At 40.6% G+C, this 16,550-nt stretch overlaps 1 protein-coding gene across 2 annotated transcripts; it reads left to right on the top strand.

The window, feature by feature from the left end:
* Positions 1–2,158: 2,158 nt before the first annotated feature.
* CHDH (choline dehydrogenase) lies at positions 2,159–15,352 on the top strand. 2 transcript variants are annotated; one of them, XM_030957066.1, is made up of 8 exons: positions 2,159–2,228; positions 5,760–6,557; positions 6,966–7,117; positions 9,889–10,018; positions 10,762–10,896; positions 12,032–12,174; positions 12,960–13,062; positions 13,646–15,352. In XM_030957066.1, the coding sequence occupies exons 2-8, from the start codon at positions 5,813–5,815 to the stop codon at positions 14,062–14,064; spliced, it is 1,827 nt and encodes a 608-aa protein (XP_030812926.1). In that variant the 5' UTR covers positions 2,159–2,228; positions 5,760–5,812; the 3' UTR covers positions 14,065–15,352. The 2 variants fall into 2 exon arrangements, with proteins under 2 accessions (XP_030812926.1, XP_030812925.1); XM_030957065.1 differs by lacking the exon at positions 2,159–2,228 and adding an exon at positions 2,695–3,220.
* Positions 15,353–16,550: the final 1,198 nt, after the last annotated feature.

The following is a 16,550-nucleotide window of genomic DNA, read 5'->3' as shown; positions in this document are numbered from 1 at the left end:
CTGGTTTGAACTGAAATACTGAAGCTGGAGCTTCCTGAACAAACTTGAGAGCATTTCTATTGCAATAATATCTAAATGACAATGTCTTTTATATGACCTTATCTAAAAGGATGCTTGCAGCAAAACTACAGAATACAAAACTCAAGAAGGTGAGAACTCTTACCTCTGTCTGAGATGGCAATGAGACACAGTCACAAGTAGAGCAGCAAGGAGAAATCACTCACATCCTCCCACTGAATTGATTGTGAGGAGCTCTAAAAGAGAAAAAAATCAGTTTGAAACAAGTCTCTAAAGGTATCATCAGTTATCATAATAATACTTACCAATATATGGTATGTATCCAATATATGGTATGTATCCATGTATATTAATAGAATTTAGAGAAAATGCACACAGAATTATTCAAATGGTCAATTCCAATGTCCATACCTAGAAAATGTGCTAAAAAGCAATGCAGAATGATTCATCATCAATATTAGTTGTTGATTTCATTACTTAATTTTCTTCCCTACTTTGAAAGAAACAGGGCATATCATCTGAGTCTGCTCCCTGCCAATTCCTCCCATGTCACTGGAATGTACCTCCCCCTGCAACCCGAGGTCTCATCTCCTCTCCTCCTTTTTGTTTAGAGTTTTACCCTGAGCAAAAGCTACGAAATAACAAATTCCTGAAGTGCAGTGTTACTCTAATAAACATAAAACTTAAGAGGAGGAAGGTGAAAGGCAAAATTTGCCAATGCTAGTATATATAAATCACCTAAGACCAAAATCATCTGCATCTTGACGAGATTTTAATGTTCAAACATCTGTATAGCCAAAACATTCATTTTCCCCAGATTTTTGCAAACATCCAGGGGAAAATCTGCTGAATATACCTAATAAATATTGCATCAGGAAACAATGAGTAGTTTCAGCTTAGTTTGCAGTGAATACTGGCTTGAGAATGATAAATATTCATGTGTCCCTGCACTGGACACTTGATAAATATTCAAGTGTCCATCCTGTGCAGGTGAATTTGCTGTTTAAAAAAACAGCAAATTCACCTGCACAGGATTCTCAAAATTTCTGTTTAAAGGCCCTGTGTACGATTCAGTTGGTAACAAAAGGATGAGATATCATCACCAATTTCTAGTCTGCAAACCTGTGAAATACTGGACACCTGTAGGAGCCCTTACAATGAAGTGGAAGCTCCTCTATTTTTTCACATTCCAAACAATGAACTTAGAATTTTGTGCTCTACATCTACCCCTGTTTAACTGCTGAAATAGCCAGTTACTTCATGAAACTTCTATACTCTTATACTTATTTAGTGCATGTTTTCTATAGACTTTTTATTTGCTTACCAAGTAACAGCATTAGAAGTGTACAAAATGTTTTCAACACTGCAAACACACATCAGTTTGGGTTCAAGAATTCTTAATCACTGCAAAGATTAAAGACCACTTATATCAAGTACACATTTACTCACAGTTCCACAGGGAACAATTACTCTTTTCCATTAATGAATAGTTATTCAGAAGTTTGGAATGTGGTGCTTGAGTGTGAATAACTAATCACCCAGAGACTGTCCATTATCTACTTATCTGATTAAGAACAAAAACGTGAACAAGTAATTAAGCTAGAAAATTATTAATGGTTCAATACATTCTGAGAAGAATGGTAAGGAAGGACGGAAAAAACCCAGCATCTACAAGCAACATCAGATATTGCAGCAGAGACCATTGTCCTCAGATGATGTCAGGAAAAAGTACAAGATGTCACAATAATTTTGGTTTGTCTTCATTATATCAGCTTTGTTCTGCCATGAGTATTCTGAAAGGGTAAACAGGACTCCTGAGATAACCCTCCCAGAGTGGCACTGCCTCTTCCCACAATACCAATCCCTGGCCATTTCTCGGGGAATTTTGAGATACTCTCATTACCAGCACGTTTTAATGCAGTTTAGTCTACAACAAGCATGCACTACGTTAGTATATATGGGAGATATTCAGAGGACAAAGCCAATAGAGTTATCTGAGTTATACTGTGGAATTACTCGTTCTTCTGCCTACCCAAACGGGAAACTGTTCAGAATTATTATTGAACACACACTTTTCAGTGATACAACCAAACCCAAAAATCGTCACTGCTGAGGTAATGATTCAGTCAGCACAGGCAGGCCCGGCGGGACAGCACGTTTGCTGCTCTCACTTTAACCAAGGCTTTCTCCTGGGAACGCGCGTTACACAGGTAAGGATCGCAATTAATTAAAGACATTGCACCGGTAAGGATCGCAATTAAAGCCTTCAACTACAAGTTCCAGCTCAACTTCCAGGAGCTGCCTTCGAGCACTGCTCCCAGCGCTCATCCATACAGAGATGCCTCCCGTCAGCTCCGGGACGGAGCGAGGCGCGGGCACGGAGCGGGGACACCTGGGGGTTCATCCCCAGCCGCCCTGCAGCTCCCAGTGCTCCCGCTGGAAGCGTTTTCGCAGCCGAGGGTGGGGGAAAAGTTTTTCCCTGCCCCGCTAAGAGCGGGGTGAAAAACTTGGAGCGCTCCGGGATGGAGCGGGGTGGGGTCGCCTCAGCGCGGGGCTGGCTCTGCCCCGCATCCCGATGCTCCGCGGGAGAGCAGCCAGCCCTGTCTCGGGGGAACCTGGTGGAGCTGGCAGCCCTGTCCCGGTGGCACTGGCGGAGCTGGCAGCCCTGTACAGGGGGAACCTGGCAGCGCCATCCCGGTGGCGCTGGCGGAGCTGGCCCCCTGTCCCGACGGGGCAGCGCAGCCGCCTGGAGACTCCGGCGGGATGGGCGAGGCCGAGGATTTCGCCCGCTGCCCCTCTGGGCGCTTTCCACTCTTGCACAGCCTGCACAGCGGCCAAAGGGTGCATTCCGGGGGCAGTCCCAGCCGCGCTCCTGCCCTGCCTCCCCGCGGACTCTCCCGCCGGGGCCCCCGCGCTCCAGGGACCACCCCGCGCTCCGCCCGCCGGCCTGGGCCGCGGCTGCCGAGGGTCGGCGGCAGCCCCCACACACCAGCGGCCTCCCCGGCCTGGCCTGGGACACACGCGGCCTGTGGGTGCCCTGTCCTGCGGACGGGACCGGGACACGCCCAACTCCCTCCTGCTCGGGCGGCCGGGCGGGAGCGGCCGCGGTCCCGGTCCGGTCCGGGAGCCCCCAGAGCGGGGTCGCGGGCAGCCCGGAGCAGCCGGAGCTCACAGACGCTTGTGCAGAGGAGGAAGCGGCGAGGTAAGTCGGCTTGAACACTTTCAGCCCTGGAAATGAAACTCACCGCGATGTTTTTGAAAGTGAATGAACTTTCTCTCTAGCAGGAATGAAGGAAAAGTTAGCCCAAAACATTCTGCGGCAGATACATTTAAACCTGTTACACTGCCTGCAGCAGGGAAAAACAAACAAAAAGTAAGATCTGCTTTAGCCTGAGGAGCTCTTCCTCCTGCCCTTTACACAGTCAGGCCTGACAGCGTTCGGTGGTAACAGGAAGGGTTAACGTCCTGACAAAGCCCCATTGCTCCGCTACATTCTGTATTGTCTGTGCTGTGAACATCTCTGGGAGAGGGCCACGATTTCCATCTGCCAGCGAGAATATTCTTGTTTCTCCTCTGTCATCAGAGCAGGGAGTAACTGTTTCAGGCATTCTCCTTTTTGTCTCAGGATCAGTTTAGAAGAAATGGGCTAGGATAGTGCTCATGCAGAGGGACCACTGAAAGAAGAGAGTGGATGTGAATCGGTATAGCAAAAAGAATTGTGCATTGAAACTAGTATTTTACTCCATTAAAACTAGTGTTTTAATCCATTCAATCAAAACATGTGTGCTAGATTTATATTAAATCAGACTGACTTAGTTTTTGACCTCTGCACTTCAGAACTCAAAAGCACCAAGGTTTGTGAATCATCTACACACTGACTGCCAAAGTCACTTCACTGTTATGGCCAGGACACTGCTGACTGACTTCACTCCCAGCTCTCTTTGCAAGACAAAAATTCTCTCAGGTGTTATTCTGCCAGTCCTGTTCCATTTGAAGTAAAATAACAACAAAATGCGAAGAAAACTGCTGCAACATTTAGAAGAGCTGGCCACAAAACTGTAGTTCCCTATTGGGACAAAATATCTCTCCCAGATTATCAGGACCCAACCCCTCCACCAAAGTGGTGCTCCTGGATCAATAAAGTCCTGTGGCCCACCAGTTCTGCAGGTTAAACACAGGTATTGCAAAACCATAACCCTCTTCCTCACAACCAAAACAAGCAAAAACCTCCCTACCTTTGCATCCTCTGCTGCATCACAAGAAGCTGATAAACCTTTTTCTTCAAGACAGAATCCTTTAATAGACTTCACCTGCAAAAAAAAAAAAAAAAAAAAAAAAAAAAACCCTGACACATCCCCATCTCCAGCTGGGAACAGTTTCAAGTTATCCATGTGAGGAGAATCAGCTGTGTGAACTTTAGGCTCAGACATATCACCAGCATCTTTTTTTTTTTTTTTCTTTACAGAACAAATTATTATCCATGGTTGGTTGTTCATTCAGAAGTTTTGGGGTTTGTACAGACCCAAGCAAGTTTATTACAAGTTTTCTTAAGAAAAGTCAGAGAGTTATGCTTCTTCCAATCTGTTTCCCAAGAGCAAAGAAAGATACTTTTGCAAACAAATGTGTATAAAATTGTAATTGTGCATGGAAAATTTTTGACATTTAGCAGCAGTTTACACCTAGTTTTGTTACAGAGGTTTCAACGTATTTCAGGAGAATTCTTGGTTATCTCTCTCAGCTGGGCAGTGCTGGGGGAGATAAGTGTAGTGGACTCTGGATAAGTTGCTGTCTCTAGAATGAAGGACAGCAGCTTAGACTGAAGTCATGGGCCAGGGAGAAATATTATTTACGGTCCAAGGACACCCCACTTCACTAATTGTTTAGATCAAAGGAATGGTTGCATGGGGAGGGAGCAGAGGAAGCCCTTCAGGCTGGCCAGTACCTGTGACACACAAAAAAATCTGGCACCGAGGCCCTGTGCCCAAACCAGTGCAACACAGAGCTAAACCTATGGTACTTCCAAGGCTCACAGGCTTCTCTGAAAGTAAAAACTTGCCATTCTTACTCAGCCTAAGGAGCTGGTGGATTTAGACTATAACTGTATTCAGAGTACTCTTGCAGGATCTAGGTTTAGTAGCAAGGCACAGATGAACAGATCTTGCCTTTCCCTGTGTTAGGAGACACCTGAAAATCCAGCAGTTGTCACCTTAGGGACAGCTGGAAATGAGTTTGTTACACGTTTGTTTTGTGGAGACACTCTCTGGCAGAATGTGCAGTGAGCATACTCATCATTTCCATTGTGAATTGCCTTGTGTGATGCACAGACTCACAGGGAAGTTTTTGAAATTGCTGTTGTTCTTAAATTCTTGCCTATTAGAGGTAGATAGAGAGAGACTGCAAGGAATGTAAAAGTTTCTGCCTCTTCTGGGTTTGGCAAATACTTGAAAATGTTCATCTGTCTCAGGAACCAAAAGCAAATCAAAATCAGACTACATATAATTTACGATAGTACATTTGACTGCTGCATAGACTGCACTAAAAGAATAATAAGACTAAATAATAATAATAATTAAAAAATAATAATGAATAAATAATAGTAATGTTTACCTGTTTGTCACCATTGTTGTTAACTTTTTGGGTAGTGCAAATGGGTAAAGTATACCATTGTCACCTGAAAATGACTGACATTTTAGAGGTAGTAATGCTTACATGTTAATTAGTATCTTTGGGTTTTTTCCTAGGGTAAACCACTGGATTTTTGTCAGAAATTCTGCGAGAGTGATTATCAGTAAAGATGTCATATTTAATGAAAGGATTTAAATGTCACAGTTCTGTGATGTGCAAAGTAGCAGGAAGCCTGTTTAAAGCACACACGTTAAAGAACATATTCGGCATCAATGAACAATTCAAAATTTCACGTGCATCATCCCAGCTGAGCTCTGAAAAGACAGACTCTTATAATTACATCATTGTGGGGGCTGGCTCAGCAGGCTGTGTGCTGGCCAACAGGCTGACAGAGGACCCGCACAGCACCGTGCTGCTTTTGGAAGCAGGCCCCAAGGACACCCTGCTCGGCAGCATAAGGCTGATGTGGAAGATCCACATGCCGGCTGCCTTAACGTACAACCTCTGCGATGAGAAGTACAACTGGTACTACCACACCACCCCGCAGAGGCACATGGACAGCCGGGTGATGTACTGGCCCCGGGGCAGGGTGTGGGGCGGCTCCTCCTCCCTCAATGCCATGGTCTACATCCGAGGGCACGCCGAGGATTACAACCGCTGGAGCAGGGAGGGGGCTCTGGGCTGGGACTATGAGCACTGCCTGCCCTATTTCAAGAAGGCACAGACCCACGAACTGGGGCCGGATCAGTACAGAGGTGGGAATGGCCCCCTGCACGTGTCAAGAGGGAAAACAAACCATCCTCTCCATCAGGCTTTCCTGGAGGCTGCCCAGCAAGCTGGGTATCCCTTCACAGATGACATGAATGGGTACCAGCAGGAAGGCTTTGGCTGGATGGACATGACTATACACAAAGGTAAACCAGAAAGGGGTCCTCGAGTAATTTCTATTTTTGACCCAGAAATAATGTTGAAACATGGACATATAATCTGCACTGAATGCTATTTGAGTGTTTAGGTTACTGCCTAGCTATGGCACTCTGCATTTACACCCTATTCATCTCTCAGCAGCTTGCTGTCAGTGTCCCGTGTACTTCACTGCAAGTTGCATGGGTAGAAAAGTCCTGATTCACAGTTAATTATGTCACTGTGAAATTTGTTATGTTAAAATAATATCTTTAATTATTGTATCAAATCACATTTGCTTTGAACTCTATAAACTCTGTGAGGACTTTCCCTCTGTAGGCATCCTGGTGGTTATTGGCCAAAATCTGAAGCATACTGAGCATGACTGTTTTGATGTTTAATGTAAATATACATTGTAGGTCAAAGATGGAGCACAGCTAGTGCTTATCTTCGCCCAGCCATATCACGCCCAAATTTCTCAGTTGCAGAGAAGACACTTGTAACAAAAATCTTGTTCCAAGGAACAAAATGCATTGGTATTGAGTATGTGAAAAATGGGCAAAGGAAAAAGGTAAGAGATTTTCAATTTTCAGTATGAGAGGTATGAATCAAAGCTAAATTATATCATTTTTTTTAAAGTCTATTAAAAATGGCACTTTACTGTGCAAAATGTTCTCATTTTTTAGAGGTTGTGTTGTTTTTTACAATATATGATTCCTTGTCAGTTATTTTACAGTAGATGATATATTCCGGTTGTATTGATTTAGAGATTAACTTCATCATCACATTTCCATCTGCCAGTGCTGAGGGGACAGGCCATACCTTGATGTTCCCCAGAGTGTTGTGTGAGCCTGGAGCCTATGGTGCAACCATGCCCTGTCCCAGCACATTGACCAGAGTGCTGCAATGGGGACGTTTCTGAAAAACAATTCTGGCAGAGGAAAATCTGTAAAAGCCAGATACTGAAATCTGAATTGCTCAAGGGAGAGATGACAAATCTTACCTTATGGTTGGCTGTGGAATGAATATGTCTCAGTTTCAGTCCAACTCCCGCTGAAAATGTGATTGTGTGGAAGGAAGCTTGAATTGTCCTTACAGTACTCTGGGTAATGGGTTCATTTTATGCCTCTTTCAATCCATTGAACTCTGTAAGACCCAAACCATCCTCACTTCCCTTAACAACAGATTATGGATTAGTCTGTAACCAGGATATTGCCTAAAAGGGGTTTGTATGCTAATAACTAAGATATTTGGTTACAAAGGACTATAAAAAAATTACAAAGCGTAATAATAATATCTTAGAGGGAGCTGAGTACAGATCTGGGTGGTTTGAGTTCAGTAAGCCTTATAAAACTCAGCAGACAAGTTCTGTGACTGAGCACCTGCCAGAAGTTAAAATGCAGTATAAATAATCTGTTCTTTGATTTTCTAAAGCACAGATTAAATCTGCTGCTTTCTAAGTGGATTGCAAATGATAATCATTTTACCAATATGAAACAAAAGTTGCAGAACCTTTAACTGATTTCATAAGCTATTAAATTTCTGTGAAAACAGGACCTCTAATTGCTGTTCTTGTGCCATTATCAAGATCAATTTTGCTGAAGAAAGTCTTGAAAACCCAATTACACACGATCAAAGACTTTCTGAGTACTGGACCATTTAATTGCAAAATTCTTCAATTGCTATGAATTTTCATACATACTAATATATGCATGAATTCTACATAGTGAATAATATGTTTATATTGTGTATTGTAAAAAATACACCTTCAAAGTACTTTCCCTTCCTTCTTTCCCCTTCTCCTCCCTCCCTCAGCATCAAAACTGCAAGATTAGTATCTGCTTTTACTTTCTGGAAAATTTTATACCTGTCAGGATGGAAGAACTAATAATTTTATTGCATTATGACCATCAAGATGAAGCAATTGACTAAAGTGTTTTTGTTTTTACAGTCTATTTTAGATATAATCTCTTTTACATCAGTGGTCAGCAAAATGAAAAGATCATCAAAGCTGATTCAAAAGTTATTCAGAATGTATTCACAGCCAGTGACTTGTTATTTGTCTAACACTGAAGTCCTAGAGATCTCCCAGGACTCCAGTAAAAGTAGGAAAGGTAGACTGAACAGTCCTGGAGTTTTTAAGTTCAGAATCAAGCAGAAAAGTATATTTATACTTCATATTTCATATAAAGGATGAAAATGTTTTCATGTATTTTAGACTAACTCAAACAAAAGTGTATCAAAGTCACTTTTTCCTCTTAGCATGTTAGCTGAGACATTATGGAAAATTTTGTGTGGGCCAGGAATAACTACAGTGCTGACTTTGCAGGGGGTTTAGACTGAGCAAGCATCATTTGAATGCTGCTCTGAACAAACTGGTACCAGTTCTGTGTGTACCATAGAAAATGTAAATAAGTTAAATAAGTTTGTGTAACATGCAAAATAGAGCTCTAAGTATTGATTCAACAGGCTCTGATACAGGGTTTATTAGACTTAACATACTAATGATTGCCCAGAGCAAAGCAGTAACAAATAAAAGGTAACAGCACTGGCCATCTGTTGGCCATATTGGATAAATAGTGCCAAAATGCTTTTTATTATTATTACACTTGGATGTTACTGTAGCAACATTTTGCCATCTTTCTGTACAGCTGAGGTGTCATTCAAAAAGGACAAGGCTCCAAGTTAATATGCATTAATCTGTTAAAACTCCAAGTCAAAGGCAGAGGAATAATTTAGCAGCCTGTGTCATGACCAGCTCAGGGCTCAGACCAAACCATTTGATGAAAAGACTGTTAGCAAAACAAAATTCAATCTATGCATGCTACTATTTCATGAGTAGTGCTTTGGTGAATGGTGGGGCGGGGGGTGCTTTTGAGGACTACCATGAGCTGAGAAATCAAACCTTAGCCTTGGTTGAATTAAAAAACACCAACCTCTTAAGAACTTTTGAGCTACCATGTCTGTAAATTCCAAATCTTCCTTAGGAGTTCTAGTTTTAATTTATAAAGGGTTATTGAAAATGGCAGGGAAGCTTAGCTGCCTGATCTGAGTGCCACAGGTACCATTCCCCTGGCAAGGACAGGAGCTGAATGTTTCTGTGCCATACAGTTTGAATGGATTCTAAAGATGGGAATAAATACAGGAATGATCAAAGCAAAAGCTTGATTACTTCTCTCTGTGGAAAATTCTGACAAGACAGGAATACATTGAAATGAGGAAAATGTGAGGGAAGGGTGTCTAATCTGGATCAGAACAGCATATTCAAGCAGCAGTCCTGATGTTGCTTGCATTCAGCTCAGGCTTTATAATCTTAGGGCTTTTGTGCTCATTTCCTTTTAGGTTTTTGCCAATAAGGAAGTTATTTTAAGTGGAGGTGCCATAAATTCTCCCCAGCTGCTTATGTTGTCTGGAATTGGACATGCAGATGATCTAAAAAAACTGGGGATCCCTGTTGTTTGCCATCTTCCTGGTAATTTTTTTCTTTCTTCTTTCATCTTCCTATGGATGCAACTGAATGACCATTAAATTAAATTAATCATGAAACAGAGTTTTCTTTATGTCAAGTAGCCTGAAACACATGTTGAAAACATGTTTGTTACAAATCAGTGGAAAGATGTATTGATTTAATACAAATCAGTGGAAAAATGCATTGATTTTACAACTAAGCAACAAACTCCTACTCTTTCTTCACCACATCTGACAGTGCTGATATGCCTTATATCACCATATTTTTATAATTAAGCAGCACACTTGTCAATAAGAGTTTTGAATTAGTTTTGATCCACTACACATTGTGTAAACTCCCACTGTCATAAATATTCAAATATAGAAGAAATAACGTGAGCTTTTCCTTAAAGCTAAATAAGTTAGCACATTATTTAGAAGTAGTGGCAATTTTAAAACCACTGATATATCTTTCATTTAACTTTCTATTTTCATTCCAGTTATGTGTGTAACAAGTATTGTTATTCTAGTTATGTATGTAACTATTTTCATTCTAGTTATGTTTATGTAAAACCTTATTCTGACACGAGCAAAAGGATGATGTGACTCATCAGCCTTGGTCTGTGTCACCACTGCCCTTGTAAGAGCTTGGTTTAGGTCCCACTTAAGATGCTCTCTGCTTGAAACATGGTGGGCAATCTTTCTGTGTGAAATAACATTTTCTTTCCTCTCATTTTCTTCTCCCTCTCCTCTTTCTACCCCCTGCAGGAGTAGGCCAGAACCTGCAAGATCATTTAGAAGTGTATGTCCAGCAAAAGTGCACCAAACCTATTACTCTGTATAGTGCACAAAAGCCACTGAACATGGTGAGGATTGGTCTCGAATGGCTTTGGAAATTTACAGGTATGAAGCAAAGTCTGCAATCATTTTACCACTGACTGATTTAGAATTATGACAGCCTTTATCTGTGAGTTTTATAGGCTGGGAGCCTTAATATATAATCTTTTTCATACTCTGAGAAATAACTGGAATTTGCAAATGGATTTGTACTATTTCTTTTCTTCTGTAGCAGAATATTTTAAAGTTTTTATGTCTTAGGTAATGAAGGAGGTTATTATTAACATTCTTATATCTCATGCAAATAAAAATTCTACATTTAAAAATCCGTGCTACTAAGAAAAGCTATTGCAAAAAAGATGGAGAAAATATTCTATTTTAAATCAATGTGATGACAATAAAAACATATTCTTGAACTGACTTCTGTATAACTGTCTCAAAAGTATTAGTTTGTTGCTCTGATCAGAATCCTTTTGCCCTGTAAGTAAATGTGAATTGACTTTCCTTAGAATGACACATAAATTTTACAGTACCTCAGTCATAAGTTGTACCTTAAAAAGAACCAGTAAATATAATCCTTGATGGCAGTTAAATAGCCTGGCCAAAGTAGTACTCTATATCACTTGCTGAATTTTGTTGTTACTCGGCAACTTATTCTGGGTATGTGGCTTTTAACCATGTAAGTAAATATTGAGAGCCAACTTACAGTTTTAAACAGAAATGAAGATAACATAAGGCACATTGCATGGCTTTCATCTTTCCCTTCAGGGCAGGCATTGTGGATGGCTCTGCCTGTTCTGTGTGACCGATGGGATAACTGGAGTGCACGTCACAGAGCGAGCAGTGCAGGAACATCAGGATGCGCAGCCAGTTCCCTCCACACCTGCTAGGATCCAAATCTGCTTCTGGAGTCAGAGCCTTGGCCTGGCAGTTGCAGTGAGATAACTGTAACATCCCATTCTCACATCAGTGGGATTTCCAAAGTTATGCATATTTACGTTTATCCAGGAATTAAAAGGCAGATGATAGTGGTGCACAGAGCCTAAACTACAAGCTGCTCATAATGGATTTGCATTACTTGCAATTAACGCTGTACAAATCAATTATTCATGGTAGTGCATCTACAGGTTAAAAACAAGTGAACTTGTTGCTCTTTGGAGGTATTTTAATGGCATCTTCTCCCTCCTTTACACTCCCCTAGGTGAGGGAGCCACTGCCCACCTGGAATCTGGGGGTTTCATCCGGAGTGAACCCGGGGTTCCTCACCCCGACATTCAGTTCCACTTTCTCCCTTCCCAGGTGATTGACCACGGTCGGGTTGCTTCCACTATGGAAGCTTACCAGGTGAGTCAAAGAGAAAGTTCCAGAAAGACTTTGTAGCCATTAGCAAGGAGGGTTATGCTCCATTATAAATGTTGATAATTTGGCTATATACTGAAAAATACTGTGTTCAGTATAATATGAAATAGACTGCTTAACCTCCTTCAGAGGAGAAAACACAGCCTTATTATTTGATATTGCCACCAAAATTATCTTAGTTTTTATCTCTGGCAGAGAAGGCAAGTATTGAATGAAGTATTCACTCTGCTGAAGGGCCCGAGTGCTGTGGGTTAGGACACAATTTTGCAATGGAACAAAACTGTTCCACTGCATTTTAGACAAAGGTTTAAATGAAAATGTGTAGAAACACTCATTAATTCACTGGCACAAATCCAAGCCCCTTTTTAGACTATCATCTTCATCCAAAACTCTGGGTGCTAATTCTGGGGAACTGTCACTGAATATACGTTTTTCCTCACTAATCTCCTTCCTTCAGAGACACAATAATTTGGTCCAGTTGCTGATTGTATTAAAGTGCTCTGATGCTACTAAATTGGAATGGTTGTATTTTAAATGAAAGGAACAGCTGTGAGTTGATGTGACAGGCATATTTTCTTCCTGCAGTGGAATTACATATTTACAAAATAAATTATATAAAATGGAAACATGTTCAATGGTATTTCCCACTATCTCTGGTTAATGTTTATATTTGCCGAATTTGTAAAGGCTGTCTAAATTGCAAAAAAAAACCCCAAACAGCCATGCTGAATTTGGAAGTAGACCTGGTAGGATTGTGTTGGGTGTTGCAGGTCCACGTGGGACCCATGAGGAGCACAAGTGTGGGCTGGCTGAAGCTGAAGAGTTCAGACCCAAATGACCACCCCGTCATTGAACCCAACTACCTCTCTACAGGTAACTGCAGCCTCTCCTTGCTCTGTCAGCTTATTTCCTGCCTGTTTCAGTAGTTGATTTTTGTACCTACTCAACGCCAGTTCAGAAGTGCTGGTTGGTACATTGTTACTTATTTCTCATTTATAAAAGTCAGCTAGTATGAAAAGAGGTGATTGTGCAAAGCACTGTGTAAGTTAGAAGGAATTTCCTGTTGGGGATGAAGTCAGAATTCTCAGTATCTGCTGTGTCTTGCTGTTTGTTTCATCACCACCTGTGCTTGTGAAGGAATTAATGTCTTTTGCTCCTTTGTGCTGAGACTATTTTCCTTTCCCTGGACAGTGGGCACAGCAAGATAAAGTCCAATTCCTCATAGCTCACATCTTCCCTTTTGGGCTAGTGCAATATAAGCAACAGTTTTGTTCACAGTGAATGTAAATATCTGTGACTTTAAAAAATATTCTTCTTTATCATGGCTTTCAGCAACAAGCGAGAGACTTTCCCTCCAGCTTTTTTTCCACAATGCTGCTTTGTTTCTGTTTTGCATTCTGTATATACTGGTAAATCAAATGTGTACTTAGAATTTTCTTATTTTCTCTCTCTACAGAAAGAGATATTTGGGAATTCCGCCAGTGTGTCAAGTTGACCAGAGAGATCTTTGCTCAGAAAGCTTTCGAAAAATTTCGTGGGCCTGAAATTCAACCAGGAAATCATGTTCAGTCTGACAAAGACATAGATGCTTTCATAAGGCAGAAGGCTGATAGTGCTTATCATCCTTCCTGCACCTGTAAAATGGGTCAGCCTTCAGACAGCACTGCCGTAGTGGATCCCCAAACAAAAGTAATTGGTGTTGAAAATTTGAGAGTAGTTGATGCTTCAATAATGCCCAGTGTTGTCACTGGAAACTTGAATGCCCCAACTATCATGATAGCAGAGAAAGCTGCAGATATAATTAAGGGCCTCCCATCACTTCAGGAGAAGAATGTTCCTGTATATAAGCCCAAGACCTTGGAAACACAAAGATAAATTAATATTCTCATCCTTTCATATCATTTGCTATTTAGGCCTTCATCCACATGTTGGTATCTCATACTGAATATGCCAACATGATAAATATCATGCAAAACAACATATCCTATTAAAATAGCTATTAATTTTAATAATCTTTTGTATTAGACTACCTACTGGTCTTTTTTAATCAGCTGGCTTAAGTTCCTTTTTTAGAATCATAGAATATGCTGAGTTTCATGGGACCAATAAGGATCCAACTCCTGGCCCTGTGCAGAACACTCCAAAAATCACAAATTTAATTAAATACGACATTTTGTGGTAAATTCAAACTTTCTGTTGAAAAGAAGCTGTTTCTAAATTACAACAGCCAGAAATACCATGTGACTGCATGAGGAATGGAAGAGATTAATGTGGGCTGTTCTGAAAATGATTATGTGATTTGAAGAATTTTAACTCCTATGAGAATTTTACCCAAGAAAACAGTCAGTAATCACCACATCCTGCAGAGAATGGTCAAGCAAATGTAAGCACTTATTAAGCAATTTTGAATTCAAGAGCTGAATCAGTTTCTATCAGAATTCATAGGAAAGGGAGGAACCTACATGTGCTCAGAGTTTGTCAAACATGACGAACATTTCCTTTATGAAAGGAATGCACAGTTTACAAATCCCACTCAAAGTTAGATTTCACTGAGCTCAGCAGCCTCTAACTGTAGAGCATTCAGGGAGAAGACATACAGTGTATTTATCAGAACTTATTTTTCTAAAAATGCAGAACTGGAGTTGAAATTTATAAAAATCTACTGGAAAAATGATATTGCTCTTTGTTTTGTTTTGCTTTTGATTTTTTTTTTTAACAAAGCACTTAGTAGAATTCTGCTCACAATTTAAGCTGATGTAGTTTTACCACTCTAGCAGTAAGAAATCTGCACTTTGTACAGCATCCTTAAAGTGACTGGTCTTTGCTCAGATGATTGTTTGCAAAAGATATTTATCAGTACATATTCTGAATGATGCCTTGCTATCACTCAAATTTTATTTAGAAAAATTACAACCAAACTATATTTAAAATGATATGTTACTCAAAATAACTGTATAAGGTCAGATATTGATGATATGAGGTCTTTGTGAATTAGAAGGCAAATATCTTATTCAGTGAATCAGTGCTTTATTCTAGTTAGGACTTAAATCTATGCTTTTTTAATTTTCAGATGTGTAAGTTAAGATACTTGAGCTTTCATGGCAGTTTTTGGTGTCAAACTAACTTTCAGGTACTGATTAAAAAAAAACCTAAAGAAACTGAACTCACTGAAGGAAATTTATTCCATTGACTATTTTGTATTTATTAAGTATTCCAAAGTAACTTCTGACTAAGCAGATGTTGAATCATAAAGTAAAATCTTCTGTAGCCTAAGATTGCTCAGGACTTGTGACAAAGAGAATAAACATCTTTTCAGCAAAAATTGGAATTTTACACAACTTTAACAGACTGTAGAAAACCTTGCTGAGTCAGATGTTGGCTGGAGGGAAAACTGCAGATGTTTAAGGCAGATACTTGTACCTGCAGCTGCTCTCTGTCAGGCACTGACTGGAAGCTCTGCTGAAGGAAAGGACTTAATTCCTTAGGGCATCTGCATAAACACAAACAAACCCACTGAAGATGGAAGATAACAGCAGTGAACTCTGCTCCAAAGGGAGACAGGTAAACCCTTTCTATGTATGTCATGCTGTCTTTTGAAATGAGGGGAAGAACAAGTATATTGCACATCACAGGTGATTGATTAGCTGAGTTTAGAAGACAATTCCTCTGGTTTAACTGTTTGAAAAAAGCATGAACTGTGTATTGTGTACCTCCTCGTGGCAAATAATTCTTTCTCAGCACTTAGCTTGTGAGATTTTTCTTTTAGGGTATTGAGTAAGTTCTAGTGTCATGGAATACAATAAGGATATTTTAAGTTATATATACTGGTCAGACTTACCACAGTCCTGTGCAGTTGAGAAGGGAGGCAGTTTGGCAAGATGAGACACTGAAATTCCTACGTTTACAGATGTACAATGTGGCTTTCCACTCCAGGCATGCAAGATGGGAATTGTTATTATGCAACTTCAGAGGATTAACTACCCCCTGGCTTACATAATTTACCACTGAACATGCACAGACCTCTCTGCTGTTATGCCAAGCTCTAAAACAAGGAGTAAATAGCAAGGTTAGGTATTCATGTGTCCTATGCTCATTGCTGTACTGAGAAATCAGATAATCAGGCATTTCTTCTGAAACATCATCATCTTTTCTTGCAGTTCTAACCATCCACAGACATCTTGCAGATTCCTCTCCTTCTAAACACTTGAACATCTTCATCGCTGTGAGCTGCAGCTGCTTTACTAATTCCAGCCCCACTGCTATAGAACACTGAGGCTCCCTCATGAGATTGCTTTGATGCAGTGCTGGAGGGTTTGTTGCCCTGGGGAAATCTTTAAGTAGCATCAATTTACCATTAATTT

The sequence above is a fragment of the Camarhynchus parvulus genome, chromosome 12, assembly GCF_901933205.1.
Source record: "Camarhynchus parvulus chromosome 12, STF_HiC, whole genome shotgun sequence".
NCBI lineage: Eukaryota > Metazoa > Chordata > Aves > Passeriformes > Thraupidae > Camarhynchus > Camarhynchus parvulus.
This window is presented reverse-complemented; position numbering and strand designations above follow the sequence as displayed.